This window comes from Symsagittifera roscoffensis, chromosome 1 (genome assembly GCF_963678635.1).
Source record: "Symsagittifera roscoffensis chromosome 1, txSymRosc1.1, whole genome shotgun sequence".
NCBI lineage: Eukaryota > Metazoa > Xenacoelomorpha > Acoela > Convolutidae > Symsagittifera > Symsagittifera roscoffensis.
Window position 1 is genome coordinate 2,995,375 of NC_087062.1, and position 15,854 is coordinate 3,011,228.

The following is a 15,854-nucleotide window of genomic DNA, read 5'->3' on the forward strand; positions in this document are numbered from 1 at the left end:
TTAAGCATACATCATGGCTAAGTTTTTAAAAATAAAAATCAAAGCTTAGCTTTTCGACCTAAAAGTTGGAAAAAAGCATTTACAATTTTCCTGTAATTGCGAAATCGGAAAAAAGCAACCATATGATGATAGTATGATGTCACTGTTTTTCTAAGGGTTGCGAATTTGACCTCCAAATATGATTGCCCAAATCGTTTTTCTTACAAGAATTGGCTATCCTTGGTGCTAAGGGTACTCTAAATGTTTGTAAAATGGTCTCCAAATATGACTGTCAAATCATTTTAGTTTTCAAGGTATGACAATTTTTTGATTTTTTCCAAAGGTTTTCAAAAAGTTTAGATCTGAAAAACTTCTTAAAATTCGGATGTGGTCACATAATTGAGTTTCTTAAAGTACTCTGAGATTGTGCAATTATTGCCTCAAATATGACTGCTCAAACTTTTTTTCCGAGATTTGATATGTTCTATGATTTTTTTCTAAAAAGGTATTAAAAAAGAAAACTTTACAGAATTTGAAATTCTGAATCCTGCTGCGGTGAGCTCTCAGGATACTCCGAAAGGTCGCAAATATATCTTCAATTTTAACTGCTCGATTCGCTTCAAGTTTCGAGATATGCTGTTTTTCAACACTGGGGTTCTGTCAAGATACTCTCAGGAGATTACATGTTGCCTCCAAGTATGATTACTTCTTTGTTGCAGTGGTTGCGGATGTGGCTTGCAGTTGGGAATGCTCAAGTCTTTTAGTCTTGGAAAATTTGTGTTTTTAAAAGTTTCCAAAAAATCTCAAAAAGGTTGGTTTGTTGTGATTTTTGGTTTTTCATTAAAGAATGTTTTGTTATCCATGCCTGGTGCTGTGATGGTACTTGCTAGTTTTGTATATCTGGTGTTTTATTAGTACAGCTCAAGGTTTTGTAGCTTTGGAGACCTGACGGTTTGTTTTATTGGAAAAAGTTTCAAGAAACTAATCAATTTTTAAAATTTATTACGCTTGATGGCAGAAAATGATATACGTACGGGCTACTGAAAATCAATAACTAACCTAAACAAAAATATCATTTATGATGTTAGTGATTTCATAAGTGAATTTTTTTCTGAAGTTTTGATAAATTTTGAAAAGACAGTTCTATGCTTTCAGCCATTTTAGGTTTTGTTTCTGAGTTAAAAGTACGAAGATCTGAAATTCAGCAGCTTTAGAGATGACCATTTTAGTTTACAAAATATCTTGAAATTTATTTTCTTAATTTTTCATTTTATGAAATATAAATTCATTTTATGGAAAACGACAAATGTAAAATTGTTTTTTTTTTTTTTTATACAACAGTCTGTACATTGAATTTCGATTCAGAATTTTTCTAAATCGGTATGATTCACGAAATTCTTCAAATGCAAAATTTGTTCACAATCTGGTTTTCATACGTTCTAATTTATTTCATGCAAAAACAGTGTGACTGCTTTTTGTTTATTACATTCCAATTTTTACGTGCCAAAATTGTGGTTCAAAGAATTTTAAAGCTCCTGATTATCTTACTGCTTTCTCCCCTGTTTGCGAAATTCCAGCTTCGCCTTTGTTTTTGATCTTGAACGAACAAAACGGCTTAGTTTTATACACTAAATTCAAATGTAATCAAAACTGAGCCTATCAAACCTACAAATTTGATTAGGCATGATTTTATTGTTATTTTTGTTTTATCTTAGTACTATTTTCAGCTTGACATAAATTTCACAATACCATATCAGAAGTGCTTTTTCAACGAAATGGAAAAATTACTGTAATAAGTAACGTCTATTTAGTTATTTGTTTTTTGAGTTGTCGACAAAATTTTTCCCTCTCAGATATAAAACTTAATGTCAAACTAGATCTAGCAAAACCATCAGAAAGCCTGATGGTTTCCCTGAATCGCCAAGAAGCAACATGCGGAGTGTGTTTAGTTCCATTTGACTTGTTACGTGTTTTTCGTTTTTAAACAGTCTTTGAAAATTCGGCATGGCTTAAATATACCAGCCGCCGGTTACATTATTTGGCTTCAAGACGTTTTAATGTTGGTCTGAAATGATTGTTTATGTTCCCATGATAATTATAGTTTTATTTAGTTTTCTGTGAGTTTGTAGGGGTTTGCTTTTCATCTGTAGTAAGTTGAAAATTAATACGCTCAAGAAAAATGTAATAAATGTGCCATAGAGGACAGCTAATGAATTCAAAATTTCAAAATTTTGGCTGAATTTTATAAAAATAAATTCAAATATAACCAAAAAATATTTAACTTAAAAACATCGATTAGACATAACTTTCAGTAAATTTTTTGTTTTTTTTTTGTTTTATCTAGGCCAAAGCTGAGCTAGAAAACTTCCCTATGGATCACGCCAAGTTTGACCCAAATTTTTCATTGAAAGTATAATAATAAATTTTTTTACCATTTATTCTATGAAATTGTGCGTTTACAATTTAGCTCGGCTTGGAAGAATGCCAAAAATGTATCAGGGTATGTTCCCTCTTGAGGGAGCCATATAGGATCATTTTGAGAATTTTTTGAGCAATCCACTGTAGTAAGTTGAAAATTATTGAGCTCAAAAAATGTAATAAATGTGTTATAGAGGACAGGCAATGAATCCAAATGAAAAGCATACTTTGCTTCTTTAATTTTAAACAATGAAACCTAAAAACATCAGTTAGACATAATTTTAGTACGTCTTTTTGTTTTATCTGGGCCAAGGCTGAGTTAGTAAAATTCACGATGAATCACCCCAGGTTTGACTCAAATTTGTCCTTGAGAGTATGTTCCATCTTGAGCCAGCCATTTAGGATCGTTTCGAGAATTTGTTGAGCAATCCACTCTTCTATACTTCATTTCGTGTATCATTTAAAAGAGCATGAGATGCTTTATAGGCCGCTTTGCTTTCAGATGAGAAATGTTAAATAATGCTTTCTGTATGATATGATTTTCACAAAAATACATCAGAAACTTTTTTTTCATAAAATGGAACCCTTTTCTGTTATTTATCAAAACTATTAAAACGCGATTTTGCCTTTGCTTTGTTTGACTTCTTATACTTCGTCTTCGATTGATTTGATTTTTTAATTTTTTTTTTTCAATTTAAAACAATGCTTACGCTCGCCATTAGCGAGAGTTATCAAATCGGAATATACACTTTTTCGGTATAAGAACTTGTTTAACAGAATCTCTTGAATCAGTTGGTATCTTGGTCCATAATGAATTCAAACGTTCTAGCGTATCCTGTACACTTACTCAAAAGCTAACGAATACGCCTTGTACAGGAAAGGCCCTGAGTTCTAACCTGACCAGGTTTTGTTTTTTCTTCAAACAGGAAATTTTTTTGTTAAAAAATTGTCAGTCTAATATGTCTGCTTATGTTTTGTCGGTTTGTTTGTCACATCTTTGAATTGTTCTTTTTTCTGTGCGCATTTTTCATTGTAATGATTTTTAGTGCTAGGATTTTTTCCTCGTATTGGTAACTTATTTCTAGCCTTGACAAAGTTTGTTCTAGCTTTGAATTCGTACTTTTTACTTTTTTTTGTTGTATTTTTGGTTCTATGGTAACTTTCAAAATGGTTGTCGGCTCAGATGAATTTATATTAAACGTATCGATTGTGTTCCTATTAATTTTTTTGAAATAACGTTTAAACTCAATAAGTTTAAGAAAAAATATCATGCACCAAAGAAAACATAAGGATGGTTTCCAATTGGAGTATGTTGCCTCTTTAGTGAGCCAATTGGGCTCATTTCGAGTTATATTATTTAATCCATTTGACTACACTCAATTTTGTGAATGGTTACAAAGGGTTTGAGATGTTTTAGGGGGGACTTTGGTTACTCAAATGAACAGACGGCAAATGTGAGATACTATATTCCGCTTGATATGGATTTCACAAAACTACATCAGAAATGCTCTTTCAATGAAATTCAAAGCTTCTCCGTTATATGCGACGTCTTTTCAGCTACTTTTGTTTTCGAATTGCCCAGAGAAGTTTTCCGTCTCAGTTATGAAGATGATTATGAACATGATGAATCTTTCGAAACCATCAAAAAGCCTGAAGGTTTCCCGGAATTGATAAAAAGCAACGGGCGTAACCTTGCTTTTTGGAGCCAGGAGAAGTAACAAATTTTCATCAAAGATGATATTATTTCATTTTCCGACTGCCAAATTAACTCTAAGCCTTCTTACTTCTGGTTCGACTATCATTATTTTATTTCAGCCCTGCTGTGCGAAGGAAACATCATCTACGTAAATTATCAAAAAAGTAAAGAAATTGTGAAAATCTCAGAAATACAACACGGACTTAGAGCTGTAGACGGTTTCTCTTTCGTGCCCTGTGAAAGTTTTGGAGTTGGCAAATGTTTATTTCCAAATAGTTGTTATGACGAGATCAAAAGGGGCTGCATTAACAGTCCACCGCGAATAGAGAAACATTTATTGCTTGGGTGTACAAAAAGTGCGACTATTGTGCTTTGCCAAGAGATTGAAACTGGCTTCGGAGAGCATACGTGGGTCGCTTTGAGGGCACTGAAAGCAAAATCTTCTTGGAGTAGAGAGCCGATCGAAGTTTTGTTCTCGAGTGGATTTCCGCCTTGTTTGAATGAAGAAAACATTGTGTATATTCTGAAAAACGGAATGGCAACGTCTGCTGATGTTTGGAGTTTTTCTGCATCTCACTTGTTGCTCGATCGTTTAAAGCAAAAGGAGAAACTTACTCCTCTAAATTTTGGTTCTCCTGCATGGTAAATATTAGTAAATCCTTGGTTATGCAATGTTAGAAGACCTCGGGATATTACATTTTTTGTTTCTTTGCGAAGTGGCCTGTTACTCAGGGGTTGGATCTAGGATTTTCTCGAGGGGGGGGGGCGGATTTTCAAAAAAAAAATCGAAAATTTTGTCGACCTTTTTTTTTTAGATCGAGCACAGTGAATTTCCGAGCTCTCCCAAAGCACTAAAAAGACCCTGTTTTGGAAAAATTTTCTGCGCCGCGATCCCCCCTCAAAATTAGATATTGGTGCCAAAGGTGCCTTTAGAAAAATTGAAGGATCCGTCTCTCAAAATGGATATCTCAAAATAGTACTAAGGGGGAGCCGTTGGGTCGGCAGGGGTCGAATCCCTGAGGGAAGGGCGTTCCCTAAATCCTCCCTGCTGTTACTTGCAATACTATTGTTGCAATTATGGTGCCTATGAATTTGAATTTTTTGCTTGTATACAATTGATGGATGATTTTTTTAATAGTTAGTTTGTAGTTAGTCGTTTGAAGATAAGTCCTATTTACATTAGATTTCGAATTAGACGCTGTATTTGTGTTTTTCAATTTGATATTGATCATGATTATGTATGATTAATGCAATTTAGTTGATACTCTTATCTGTATTGCAATTTAACACTTTCTGAGGTTTTTTCTGTTATGGCTCAAAATGGCTTCTTTCTGTTACTTTCAAAACTAGGTCAGAATGCAAAAATCTGATTGGTTGAAGTTGAAATTATTTCAGGTGAAAGAGAAATTGGTAATTCATTAAAAGCAGACGCTCAAATTTAAAACTTGGTTATTTGGGCCGTATAGCAAAAGAACCATTTTTTGCTTTATTGGTATCTCCGCGATAAAATGTCGCAACAAAATTCAATTTGATGTTTTTGTAGTTATTCAAAAATGCGGATTGTCACCTGCGCCTGTGGTGAATTGAAACTTGGCTTATGTAACTACTTACTGCAGTCTTCAACCTTATACAATACAACCAGTGCATCTAGATATAAACTTAATTCACGTTTTGAAGATTTGTTATTACGAGCACTTCGCGAAGTGAGTGGCAAGGAACACACAGTGTTTTTTTCCACGCAAAATCAGGTACTACAGGTAACATTATACTTCTAGCTCAGCAACCAGTTAAGCTTGCTTTTTCTTTGGCTTCGGATAGAGAGTCTACTTGCGAGATGATCCGCTTCATTTACGTTTCCTCTTAAATCCTGTTCTGATAAAGAATCTACTGATGGCTACAAGGCAGTTAAACGAAAACAAAAAGGTGAAAAAAATTGAAATGATATTTAGTGAGGATTTGTTTCGTATTATTGATCTGTCGCTTTTGTGTTAACTTTGAATGCAATTACTCGTCTAAGCTTGCATGTCAATGTGCCAAAATTTCAAGTGTGCCACTTAGTCGAAAATGAGATCGTTCTTTGATATGATTGGCTGCATCCTTTCATGCGCTAAGACATGCTGCTCGTAAAAAATTTGTTTTGTTTACCTAAGACAAAGTTTTTTAAGTGTAAAAATTCTAAGTTGCCTCCTTAAATGAGTTGCTTATTCTCTAAAAACTCCTTTTAATTAGTCTGAAGATATACAGAGGCGAAGCTTCAGTTCGCAAACATATGCGAGAAAAGTGAATAAAGGAAAGCAAGGTGAAATTCTAAAAAAAATTCTGCTATGTGTCGGAACTTGACTGAACTTGAACTTGACCTAGTATTTACATTTTAATGCAATTAGATTTGTCTTTGTTTTGATTTTGTATTTTTGTTACATCTATTGTCCCAATTATTCTCAATTTTTTTCTTGGCATTTCTTCCATTTTGGATATTTGGAAAAAAATACTTGAGAGATTTAAGAATTCGAGAGACTGGAAAATTTTTACATGTGATTTAAAAGATTTTATGGATAATGGATCCAATATAGTTCGTCTCCTTTGCCACCCTGGCAAAAAAGATCTTTGAAACCTCTCAACTTGGCGAAAAAAAGATGATAGAATCAACATATTGTGATGTCTCATCTGTGATCATCTTCAAAAAAAGTTGTGCTAGTTAACACTTTGTAGAAAAAGTTCTGTCAATATTTTCAGATATGAAGGCAGCACAAACAAAATACTGTTTTTATTCCAGAACATCGAATCTAATTAAGCGTTAATTTGAACATATGTGCATCAGCAGAATCGAAATAAAGGCGAAGCTGGTCGCAACCCACTAGCAAGAAAATGACAAAAAAGTAGCTCTATAAAATGAAATAAGAAAAGATGAAAATATGCCTTGAACAATAAAACGTTTGCTGTACAGGCAGAAGATGTAGATCACATGACCTCGCATTTGCTCCATGGGCCCTTGAAATTTTTTTTAACACTAGCATCTACACTAACTTTGCATGTAATAAATTGGAAAGCATAAGGCCAAATTATGTATAAAATATGCCTTCCAAAAACTTGCGAAATACATCAAATTGTATTTTGATATCGAGTTTATTTTATTGCCCTGTTGTTTGAAATCAATGGCTTTTTTCTGTTCATTTGATGAGTTTAACATGCATCAATTGTGATAACTTATTACTAATCGAATCTTCAAGATCATGCTATTAAAAAGCCGTAAAGATGGCACCAATATTTGCGACTTAGGAAAAAATAGTCGTATCATTACGCTACGCTCGGAAAAGCGAGCTAGTGTAATAACAGAATTTGAACCCCACAATGTGCGACAAACAATTACTCCAAAAAAGGAATTCGCAAGGAAGGCAATTTTAAAAAAAACTGCCAAAATTCCAGCATTTACTGGCAATTTTTGATATTCAAGTGTGATATCTCAGCTCCGATTGGAAAATTCATTAAAAAAAACAAGCTTGAAAATTTTCAAAATAGTCATTAAGTAGTTGGAAAGAATTAATGAACGCGACAAACAGAAAAAAAAACTGACTTAGGTTTTCGAATTTCTAAATAAAACCATTACCTATATAAGAATCTTCACTATTTTATTTAAAAAAGAACAAAATTGTGCGCAAAGTTTCAACTTACTTCAATTAAAAACGCACGGCCCGAGTAAGGGCGCTTTCACAACGTTGTTTTCGAGTTTAATAATGCACAGTATATTTATTTATTTGGGACGTCACTTTGTTTTGCCCGTTTCGAGCTCTTTTTGTAAATTTTCCTCGCTTGTGTTGTCGAAGCGTAGCTTACCATCTGTGAAAAAATGCATTCAAAAGATAGAATTCCCAGATAGGGTAAGGCTTGTATATACGATCTTTTGAATGCATTTTTTACACAGATGGTAAGCTACGCTTCGACAACACAAGCGAGGAAAATTTACAAAAAGAGCTCGAAACGGGCAAAACAAAGTGAAGTAAGGAAAAGATTGAAAATATACCTTCAAAAAAATTGTTAAGAATAGGAGTGTCACATTCTCACATCTGCTCCAAGACCGTTTGTAACTTTACTAACACTAGCCACTAATAAGGCAGCTACAGTTCCTATCAAATTGCCCATATTATGCAGCAAAAATTCGACCAGAAAACAAACCTATTTAAATGTGCGAATTTAATTATACCACTTGTTGATTAGGAGTCTCACGTCCTCGCATCTTCGCCACAGAGTAAACTAGTGGCCCAGCTAATGCCGGATCTACCTGTTTTAATATTTTTAATAGATATTGTACTGATACGGAAATACTTATTTTTCAAAATTTCAAAAAAAATGGACTTTACGCTAAACCCTAGTGTTTCTCTGCTTGAGTACGCCATTACCAACTGATGTAAAGGAGAAAACTAATAAACTAATACTCGTTCTTTCAGTTGCAATCTTTATCCCAAATTTGGCTGGGTTGTTTTAAGAAAAAATTTCCAAAATTGATCAAAATTCGAAAATGTTACTTTTCTTAATTCTATGAAATTTTCACTTCAAAATCAGGAGAATAGCCTCTGCTTTGCAGACGCTGAAATTTAGAATGCAGATTTTTGCACTCTGAGTGAACACTTTATATGAGATTTGGAGATTAGTTTTCGAGACTATTGATGAATTTTCTTAAAAAAAAATGGTAAAGATTTAACAAGGAATTTTTTTAAAGTCCATATCAGCTTTTCTACAAAAAACAGGGTGAAACAGATTACGCAGCAAAAATCTAAGCCCCATATTAGTTTAAATGAACTATCAGCTCAGAATCAGCCGGTTTGTTATTGAAACCCAAGAATAATTTCCAAAAAAAAGACGTGCATATTTTTAAAATTGACTTTTTTGAAGGTCACAGTTTTTTCAAAACACAGAGCATAGCCGCTTGCGCAGATAAGATGTACCTAACCAATTTTTTTCTTTCGGTTAAATCCTTATTTTCCGATTTGGCAGGTTAGTTTTAGAGAAAATCAAAAAGATTTGAAAATTAATCAGTATCTCAAAAAATGATCTTGTGACGTTTTTTCTATCGAATTCTGAGAATAGCGGCTTAAGCAGGGGAATTCCCCAAAATTTTTTGTTCAATTGAAACCCTTGACTCAGATTTGTGCAATTATGATTTGAGAAAATTCAAAACAAATAGGTCAAAACTCTCTTTACTGAAACTTTCGAAGGCCGTAGAACGTTGGGTAAAATTAAAATAGAAATATGCAGGCACATAGCAGAGCAGTCGGTTATTCCATTGGTATCATTTTGTGCAAATAGGTTGAGAAGTTTTTGAGAAAAATTGAAAATTCTGCAAAAAGTGCAAAATATTATCAAAGCGTTGCAAAAAAAAAACGAAAAACAACAATTCCCATACATTTTCATAATACATGTATTTTTTTTTTTTAAAAACAGGACCTTACACTAATCAAAAACAAAGCAGCAACATATGCCATTAAATTTTCTAAGCTTAAATATGATTAAATTGAAATATAACATAAGTACCACCAAATGAGCACTTTTATTTGCGACTTAGGTTAGAAAAAATTCTTCGTAATGAAACAATACGCTTCGCTTGTGTAAAAAAACTGGCAATGTATAGACTCTAATTAACGCATTTTAAACATTTTCACTAATTTTAGATATTTACACGTATTTACAAAAAGTAGATATGAACAAGTGTATCAGATTATTTTATTACAGTCTATGTGAGTTTTCTTCCGGTGTTGACTTTTGGGACATAGGGGTCTGTATTTCTCTCAGAATGGTAGTCTCAAATGTCTTCAACATCTCCAGCTCTCGTTCTAACTCTTCTTCAGTGTACAAGGGTACATCTTCACCAGTTCCAACTGAAGAGGAGAACTCTTCGATCTCGTTTGATTTCACTGGCTTGAAATCCTCCGACAAAAGTTCTTTCTGAAGCAGTCAAGTACAAAACCCATTATTTTAAATAATTGCTTTGGAAAGCATTCGGACTACAAATCAAACGACGGTTCAGAAGGATTATACGTGGCGTGTTATCTTATCTTCAAACTTTTATGTCAAGCAAGTAATCGTAGCTAGCTAAATTCGAAGCTTGAATAATTAATTACCAACAAACAGATTTTTTTTTTAAATAAACTCAAGTTAAATGTGGTAAAAAACGGTTAGTTTTTCCTAATGTAAAATATATACTTGATTCTTCAAAAATATTGCTCATGAGCTTTGAATAATGATTTTTTTTTCAGTTTTGGAACTTCTCTGAATTGATTGCTCAGTGAATCTTAAAAATCAACTTAGAAAGACTCCGAAAAAAGGAAACCAATTTACCTGAAGTCGTTCTTTCTTTCTTTTCTCCAGCAACTGCAGCATTTGCATCCTATGGTATGCCTACATAAAAAGAACTCAGAAGACTATCAACAGAAATAAAATTTAAAAGTTTGCTTCAAGTAATTTGAAATGTGAGTGAATAATTATCTGAAGTAGTAATCCATTCACCCGGTAACTTGAACGAAGGAGTGGAGTATATAGCTTACCAGTCGTTTGATATACTCTGTTCTATCTGCCTGATTTCTCGCGCTGGTCCTCGAGAAAAACTTATCCAGGGCGGGGTCCGCCTTTGAGCCTTTTTGATCTGCTTTGATTTCTAAATAATGAACAATTTTAATTTTACACTTTTGTTCTAGTAATTTTTTATTCATCAAACAAAATTAGTGAGTACAAAATGATGGCACTATTGGTGACCTTGAGTACTTTCATCGGTCCTAGAAACTTTGTGATTACATAGATTAACTGACAATGACACCCGGAACCATTTTATCCAGTCAACAAATATCGCGTTCCGATTCGTTCAACAAAAACAAGTTGCCATTAAGAATTAGTGTCAGCTTGATGAAAAATGTAATTGTTAGTATTTTCCGTGCAATTCAAATCAAACTTATTTTACAGTTACGCAGTGATAAAACTTACGACTAATTGATTTAAACGTAAAACTTTGTCTGAACCGTTCCAAAAAACAAATCGCAAAACTCTTAAACTGATAGAATGAAATAAAACATCAACTGACCTATTCTAGAAAACCATTGCATGCAAGGGCTAGTTTGTCAAACTAGCAGATTCTTCTTTTTAAATCATTCTGTCTGCTCCAACTTTTGAATCACATCATATCACAAAAAATTCCATCTGCCATCTGAATATCTAGATCAACTAAAGAGAGCACACAACAACGCTTACTGGTTTTGTTTGATGTCACACTCGGTGCTTTCGGAAGCCTCTGTCCAATTTGAGTGGCAATCAAGTTCGATTCCAGTGGCGGCTGCAGAGTGACTGACTTCCAAAAAGACTTGGCCAGCTCAATTGTGTCGGGATCGGTGCCGGAGAAAACCAGTTTCTCCTCAATTCCACTGCTGTTGCTTCCTTCGTCCACCGCAACTGCTCCACTGAGACTGTCACTTGGAGTGCTGTGATTGGTCGGAGCCAGGGGGTACTCGTCTTTTCCGCCATTCTGATTGGTTCGTCCCACTTCGGCGTCTCTGGCGACTGAAGCAGCCGAGTTCACAGGAGTTAATGTGACATGCGTCATGTTTGAGTTTCAAATCACATTATAATCTGAAGAAATTTTAGTTAGTTTCTTCGATGATAAATTCAAGTTGCTAGGCAGATGTTTATAAACTTAAGAATATTGGATCGCTGTTTATCCCATTTTGTTTCTAAAAACAGTTCACAAAAATTTCTCCGCAAGGAAACGAGTGTGTTCAACATTACTACTTTTGCCAGTAGCAAATTCCTGATTTTTGGAATGTAAAATGGGCTAAAAAGTAAATCGTTCTAGAAGCTAAATTTAAACGAATAAATCTTTTACAACAAAGCAACAGTTTAAGTTCTGATAGTTCGCACTTGTTTCACTTTCGAACGAACATATTCAAATCAGTTCTCCCATCGGATAAGTTTCATCCTTGTTTCTTGGCAGTTAAACAAACGAATTCTCTTTCTTTTCTGAACTTCTGATTCACATAAACTTCTAACTTTAACTTCAGAAGAAATCGGATGCTGCAACTCTTTTAGTCTGATTCGTGTTTTTCAGTTCTAACAGATCATCCGTTATAGAAGATTGACAACTCTCTTGTGATTTCATCTTCACTGCTTCAGATAAAGGCGTCTTCTCTCTACCCTTTCTAACCATTGAAGCCAACGAACCCGGTACCGGCGTTGTTTTTCTCACTTTTGGCGAATGAGTGTTTGAATTAATTGAGGGCGAACTAAAACGACTGTTTGTACTTCCAATCGACCTGGTTGAATTTGAAGCTGGACTCTTTGTCCTTTTAGGCGAATACGATGCCCGTAAAGATTCACTCATTGACATAGATGTTGAATTCGATATTGTTGAACCGGTTCTGTCTCTGATTCGATTGGCCAATAAAAGTTGAGCGGCTGGCGACATTGAAGCTAGACTTCTACTGCACGCTGCAGAGTTTCCAGATCTGATTGATCCGAACTTTGGCGATTTGGAGGAAACTGCTGCCAGTTTTGATTTGACCTCGTTTAGTGCCTTGCTTTTCTTGGATCTGTGATTTTTGGCAGCTTTTTCCGCCAGTTCAAGGCCAAGTCTGTCTCGCTCTGGTACTTCTGGAATCTAAAGGTAAATAGAATTTATTAATCAACTAGCCAACATATATTCATAAAAAGTGAAAAAGATTTCAAGGAAACCGGAAAAAGACTAGTGATTGATTTCTGTGATTGTCTAATTTTTTCGCGGTTGTCATTGCGACTGTCTAAAATAGGGTTGTCATTTCATGCTTTTTTCAGTTTTTCAAACCTTCTGGATTTCGAGAAATCGCATTCTTCTCAAATTTTTTTTATTTTTTCAGTTTTAGTTATAATTATTTTAAGTTTTTTTATTAAATTTCCACTTAATTTCTTGAAATGATTTCGCGCTTTGATGTTAAATTTAGAGCTGTCACACTGAAACACTGGCCATCAGAATTCTCAGAGTTTCTAGATAATGCTGGTTCCAAAATGTTAAAAGAATATAAAGAATTTTTTTTTCTGTTTCTTGTTTTGCTTTTCGGTTCTTCTTGGTGTGTATTTTCCTGTGTGTTTTCTGTCAGTATCTTGGTCTCAAATATACTATATAACACGGCAGTATCAGCAGCTGTAACTTATTTATAGAATTGCTTCTGTTCGCTAAAAAGATTTTCACTGATAATTTAATTTTGTTCAAATTTTTATAATGTTTGATAGTTAAGTTCACTATTTTTGTTCAAGGGTAGCCTATCAGTGGGAATTCCATATGCCTTTTGGCTATCCTCTCCAGCGCTAATTTATTTGCTTGTCATTTAAATTTTGTTGAATTTGTTACAATACTTGGAGAAATAAATTCTTTCTTTCTTTCTTGAATGAAAATAGTGAATGAAAAAAAAAAAGATAGATCTCTAAAAAACTTCTGAAAAATGCTGTTAGAAAAAATTACTTGAAAAAAATAACATGAAGTCGAATAAATTACAGCTAAAGAGCTTCATATTTATATCACATGAAGTAATAAATAGCCCGTAAAAATGGAAATCAAGTACCGAGCGGCAACAAAGCGACAAACTTTGGGTCGAAACCTGTTGAGCCGAAAACAAGACTGTTGTCCTACAAAATTTCATAAACTTTTATTGTTTTTTTCACCCATCCAAACTGAAACACATAACCCCAAACGGATATATTTTGCCCTCGAAATTACGCAAAAGTTGAAAAATTCAATACAACGTAAGAAACTGTTTGAATGATAAAAAAACGATAAAATGACCAAACTCAAAATCAGACATGGTAAATTTACAAAGTTGTGAAGAAGTTTCAGTTATAGTAAAACCTGAATCAATTGGAACAAAACCCATGCTTTGAAAAGTATACCAATAGGAACTCCATCAGATAAAAAAGCATTTCAAAAAACGGAAAATGAACCGACAGAAACTAGAACGAAAACCACAAACCCGAACAAAAATTGCGAATAGAATTTTATTGAAAAGATAAATACAACCTGAAACGGGCTTGAACTAATTACTATTTAAGTCAATACAAAGTCACTATTTATCAATTTTATTTGATCTTGTGCCTTAAGTTATTTACGGGAAAAAAGTCTAGTACCCTATTGCAAAACCCTTGCTTATCGCAAGGGTAATCAAACATTGAAAAATTCCTACTTTGAAAATTGGTGTATTTCCGCGAATCGGAGGCAATGAGGAGTTCCCATCGGCCAAACGAGCAGGAGTATTCTCCACTGATCCCCAAAACATGGCAGGCGACGCATCCGCACCTAGAATAAATCATAAGCACTGCAAGGGAAAATACCAGCAGTCATTATGAAATCAAGCTCAACTAACTGCTCAAATATAGTGGCAATTCAACTCTCTAACTTCTATCTATGAGAAAAAACGCCATTTTATCACAAAAGTTGTAAGGCTAGGTTTGAGGGCTAAAAACTGCATCAGCAAGAAATCCTAACTAGGGCAAAAAATCAACTTAGAAAAAAAAGTTGTCTCAAGAAATGATTTATCGAATTTCAGCGGCAGTTTTTCATCACACAAGTTGCGAATTCCTAAATGAGATAAAAAAGATCAATTAACAAAACTATCAGGCTCCTTAAATCAGTTATAAGGACTCGGTTGCAGCCTTCATTACAAAACTTGAAGCCACTAATTAACACAAGAAAGTCCGAATTACTAAAAATCAGTCTCATAAATTCAGTTATTAAAATGCAGTCGCATTTATTATTAAAGAGCAGCTAAACTCTTAAAGAGAACACAGCGGATCCATTAACGAGATATTAAACTCATTAAATCAAGTACCAGGATTCAGTCGCTAATTTCGTCACGAAAAAAATAACACCATATTAAGACGAGGAACGTTGAGTTAAAAAATATGTAACGCATTTTTCATCACTACAGTTGTTAACTCCTAATTATGTAAGAAAGATTAAGTAACCAAAAATTAGTCATATCAAACAAAATATCAGGTTTCAGTCGCTATTTATCACAAGAAATTTTAACTCCAAATGGCCAACTAAGACAAAGATGATCAACATACAAAAAGAATCATGAAATCAAATATCACGATTCAGCGACCTTTTTTCAAGACGAAAAATTGACTTCTGACACAGAGATGAGGTTGCAAAGAAATCAACCTCATTAAATCAGCTCTGAGGATTCAATTGAAAGGTTCATCACGAAACTTGTATCTACTAATTATGACAAAGATGAGCAAATAACAAAAAAAATACGCTAATTAAATCAGTTTTCAGGATTCAACCATGTCACAAAAATCAAGCTCATTAAATCAGTTATCATGATTCAGTCGCATTTTTCATCACAAAATTGATTACTCACAAACTAGTTAAAAAATTAAGTTATAAAAATCAGGCTCTTTAAATCAATTATCAGGATTCAGTCGCCATTTTCATAACGAAATTTCTTAATTCCTATAGATGTATACGGAGGATTGAGTAACAGAAATCAAACTCACTAAACAAATTATCAGGATTCCAACAAGGGTTTTATCACAAAAATTGTACATTCCTCAATTAGATTTAAACGACTTATTAACATACAATCAATCTCATTCAATCAAATATCCGGATTCAACCGCATTTCAAGCTCATTAAATCAATTATCAGGAATCCATCGCCTTTTTCATCACATTAGTTGTTAACTAATTAATACGTATAGATATACTAATTAAGACTCACTAACCAAAAATCAGTCTCATCGAAGAAGTTATCAAA

At 33.8% G+C, this 15,854-nt stretch overlaps 1 protein-coding gene across 1 annotated transcript in view; it reads right to left on the bottom strand.

Moving 5' to 3' along the window:
- Positions 1 to 9,763: 9,763 nt before the first annotated feature.
- LOC134854239 (cilia- and flagella-associated protein HOATZ-like) overlaps positions 9,764 to 15,854 on the bottom strand; it is a 269,680-nt gene continuing 263,589 nt past the window's right edge. The window contains exons 2-5 of the mRNA XM_063870418.1: positions 11,327 to 11,698; positions 10,630 to 10,739; positions 10,424 to 10,483; positions 9,764 to 10,030 (exon numbers count right to left, since the gene is read on the bottom strand). Of these exons, the coding sequence (XP_063726488.1) occupies positions 9,812 to 10,030; positions 10,424 to 10,483; positions 10,630 to 10,739; positions 11,327 to 11,675 (738 nt within the window). The 5' untranslated portion in view covers positions 11,676 to 11,698 and the 3' untranslated portion in view covers positions 9,764 to 9,811. The remainder of the gene's footprint in view (positions 10,031 to 10,423; positions 10,484 to 10,629; positions 10,740 to 11,326; positions 11,699 to 15,854) is intronic.